Genomic DNA, 2,500 nt, shown 5'->3' on the forward strand with positions numbered 1-2,500 from the left:
ATCACAATTAGATTTTTTCCCCAAATCGTGCAGCCCTACTCTGGACAAAAGCGGAAGTGGAGAGAGGACATGAGTGTGAGTGTCATGCCTCCAGAGTCCAGCAGAGGGCGGCCAAGTCTCAAAACATAAGACCCAACAAATAAAGGAAGACCTTCATTAAGAATTTTTTAACTGAGCTTGTGTTTAATTTGAATTGCTTCATCAGTGACCTGCTTCTGTGCTCAGTCACACTTCATACCCAAAACAGAGTGTAACTGAATCATCAACTTCTACTGTGAATCTCCATCATCTCAGGGAAGAAGAATTTCGTGTGTGCGTGTGTGTGTGTGCGTATGTGTGTGTGCGTGTAGGTATGTTTGATGTCAGTCAACCACCAAATAAAAACCCCTTTTAAAGGGAAAATGATACACTCAGATTCACTCAAATACAGATTTTAATTTATTTTATTATAATACAAGAGACCATGTGACCATGTGCATATGACAATAAGCTTTGCTGATCTCCTGTCTCTGTGCTCAGTCTCCGAATTCCACCGCAGCGCCAAGATTTTTGCTAACAAAGGACTGAATCCCAGCTGTGACTCCCTGCAGAAGCGTATTATTACTTCTGACCATAATCATCAGCTGTGTAATGTCTGTCCATTGCAGTGAACCCAAAATCCCACTGATTTCAGAGTAAAGCTTCTGTCTCTCCTGAGGTGGAAGCTCCATGAGGATCTGAGGAACTGGTTTAAAATTACCGCTGGTCATCCAGCCCAGAAAACCCCCGACTGCTCCACCTGAAACCAGGAAAGAGAGACATTTCACTCAGACAGTGGCGAAATGTTTGTGATTATGTTATATTGTTATATATAGTGTGTTTGTGTTTTAATCACAATCAGGTTAAAAAGAGGAATAAATCTAAAAACTTCTCATTTAAGCACCAAACATCAACGGCTTCTCAGATATTATCTAATCTTATCCAACTAACTGACGTAACAGTAGCTTTGTGTCCGATTATCAGAGAAGAGACATTACATTAGAACATGATGCTGATGTTGTAGGCTGTACATGGGGATTTATTTTTATTAAATTTATTAAATTTTTAATAAATGCAAAAAGAAATGCAAATCCTGTAGTGCAGGAAGCTTCCTCACTGGTTGTACGTACAAGTGTGAGGTTGTTTTCTTTCTGTTTCTGTTTACGGTCAGTGTGCATGTGTTAATCACTGTGTTGCGTGTTATCAGAGCAATATACCTATTAATATCAAATCTCAGCCATTTTTATCAGTAAAAGCAAACTTCAGCTAAACCGAACAGCAACAAAGTGTAATCAAAAATCTTCACAAATCACCTACAGAACTCATTGAGGTGTGGCTACAGGTCGAGTAATAGCTAAGCTGCACATCATAATGAAGCAGGCAGAAACTGTAGATAAGCTAAAGAGGTACAACGAGGCCTGATCTACAAGAATTCATCATCATTTTATAACCAGAGAGCCTAGATAAAGCTGAGCTGATTCTCTGTCCAACCGCATCACCACATCATCAACTGCTTCACCAGATCTCCAACCGCTTCACCACATCATCAACCGCATCCCCACATCTCCAACCGCTTCCCCACATCTCCAACCGCTTCACCACATCTCCAACCGCTTCACCACATCTCCAACCGCTTCACCACATCATCAACCGCATCCCCACATCTCCAACCGCTTCACCACATCATCAACCGCATCCCCACATCTCCAACCGCTTCACCACATCATCAACCGCATCACCACATCATCAACCGCTTCACCACATCTCCAACCGCTTCACCACATCATCAACCGCTTCACCACATCTCCAACCGCATCCCCACATCTCCAACCGCTTCCCCACATCTCCAACCGCTTCACCACATCATCAACCGCTTCACCACATCATCAACCGCATCACCACATCATCAACCGCTTCACCACATCTCCAACCGCTTCACCACATCATCAACCGCTTCACCACATCTCCAACCGCTTCGCCACATCATCAACCGCTTCACCACATCTCCAACCGCTTCACCACATCATCAACCGCTTCACCACATCATCAACCGCTTCACCACATCATCAACCGCTTCCCCACATCTCCAACCGCTTCACCACATCATCAACCGCTTCACCACATCTCCAACCGCTTCACCACATCATCAACCGCTTCACCACATCATCAACCGCTTCACCACATCATCAACCGCTTCACCACATCTCCAACCGCTTCACCACATCATCAACCGCTTCACCACATCTCCAACCGCTTCAACACATCATCAACCGCTTCACCACATCTCCAACCGCTTCACCACATCATCAACCGCTTCACCACATCTCCAACCGCTTCACCACATCATCAACCGCTTCACCACATGTCCAACCGCTTCACCACATCATCAACCGCTTCACCACATCTCCAACCGCTTCACCACATCATCAACCGCTTCACCACATCATCAACCGCTTCACCACAACTCCAACCGCTTCACCAC

General features: G+C 44.9%; 1 protein-coding gene across 1 annotated transcript in view; it reads right to left on the reverse strand.

Annotated features, from left to right (window-relative positions):
• Window positions 1-329: 329 nt before the first annotated feature.
• LOC128603147 (protein C19orf12 homolog) overlaps window positions 330-2,500 on the reverse strand; it is a 5,215-nt gene continuing 3,044 nt past the window's right edge. Inside the window, exon 3 of the mRNA XM_053617380.1 lies at window positions 330-778. Within this exon, the coding sequence (XP_053473355.1) occupies window positions 516-778 (263 nt within the window). The 3' untranslated portion in view covers window positions 330-515. The remainder of the gene's footprint in view (window positions 779-2,500) is intronic.

Source organism: Ictalurus furcatus, chromosome 27, assembly GCF_023375685.1.
Source record: "Ictalurus furcatus strain D&B chromosome 27, Billie_1.0, whole genome shotgun sequence".
NCBI lineage: Eukaryota > Metazoa > Chordata > Actinopteri > Siluriformes > Ictaluridae > Ictalurus > Ictalurus furcatus.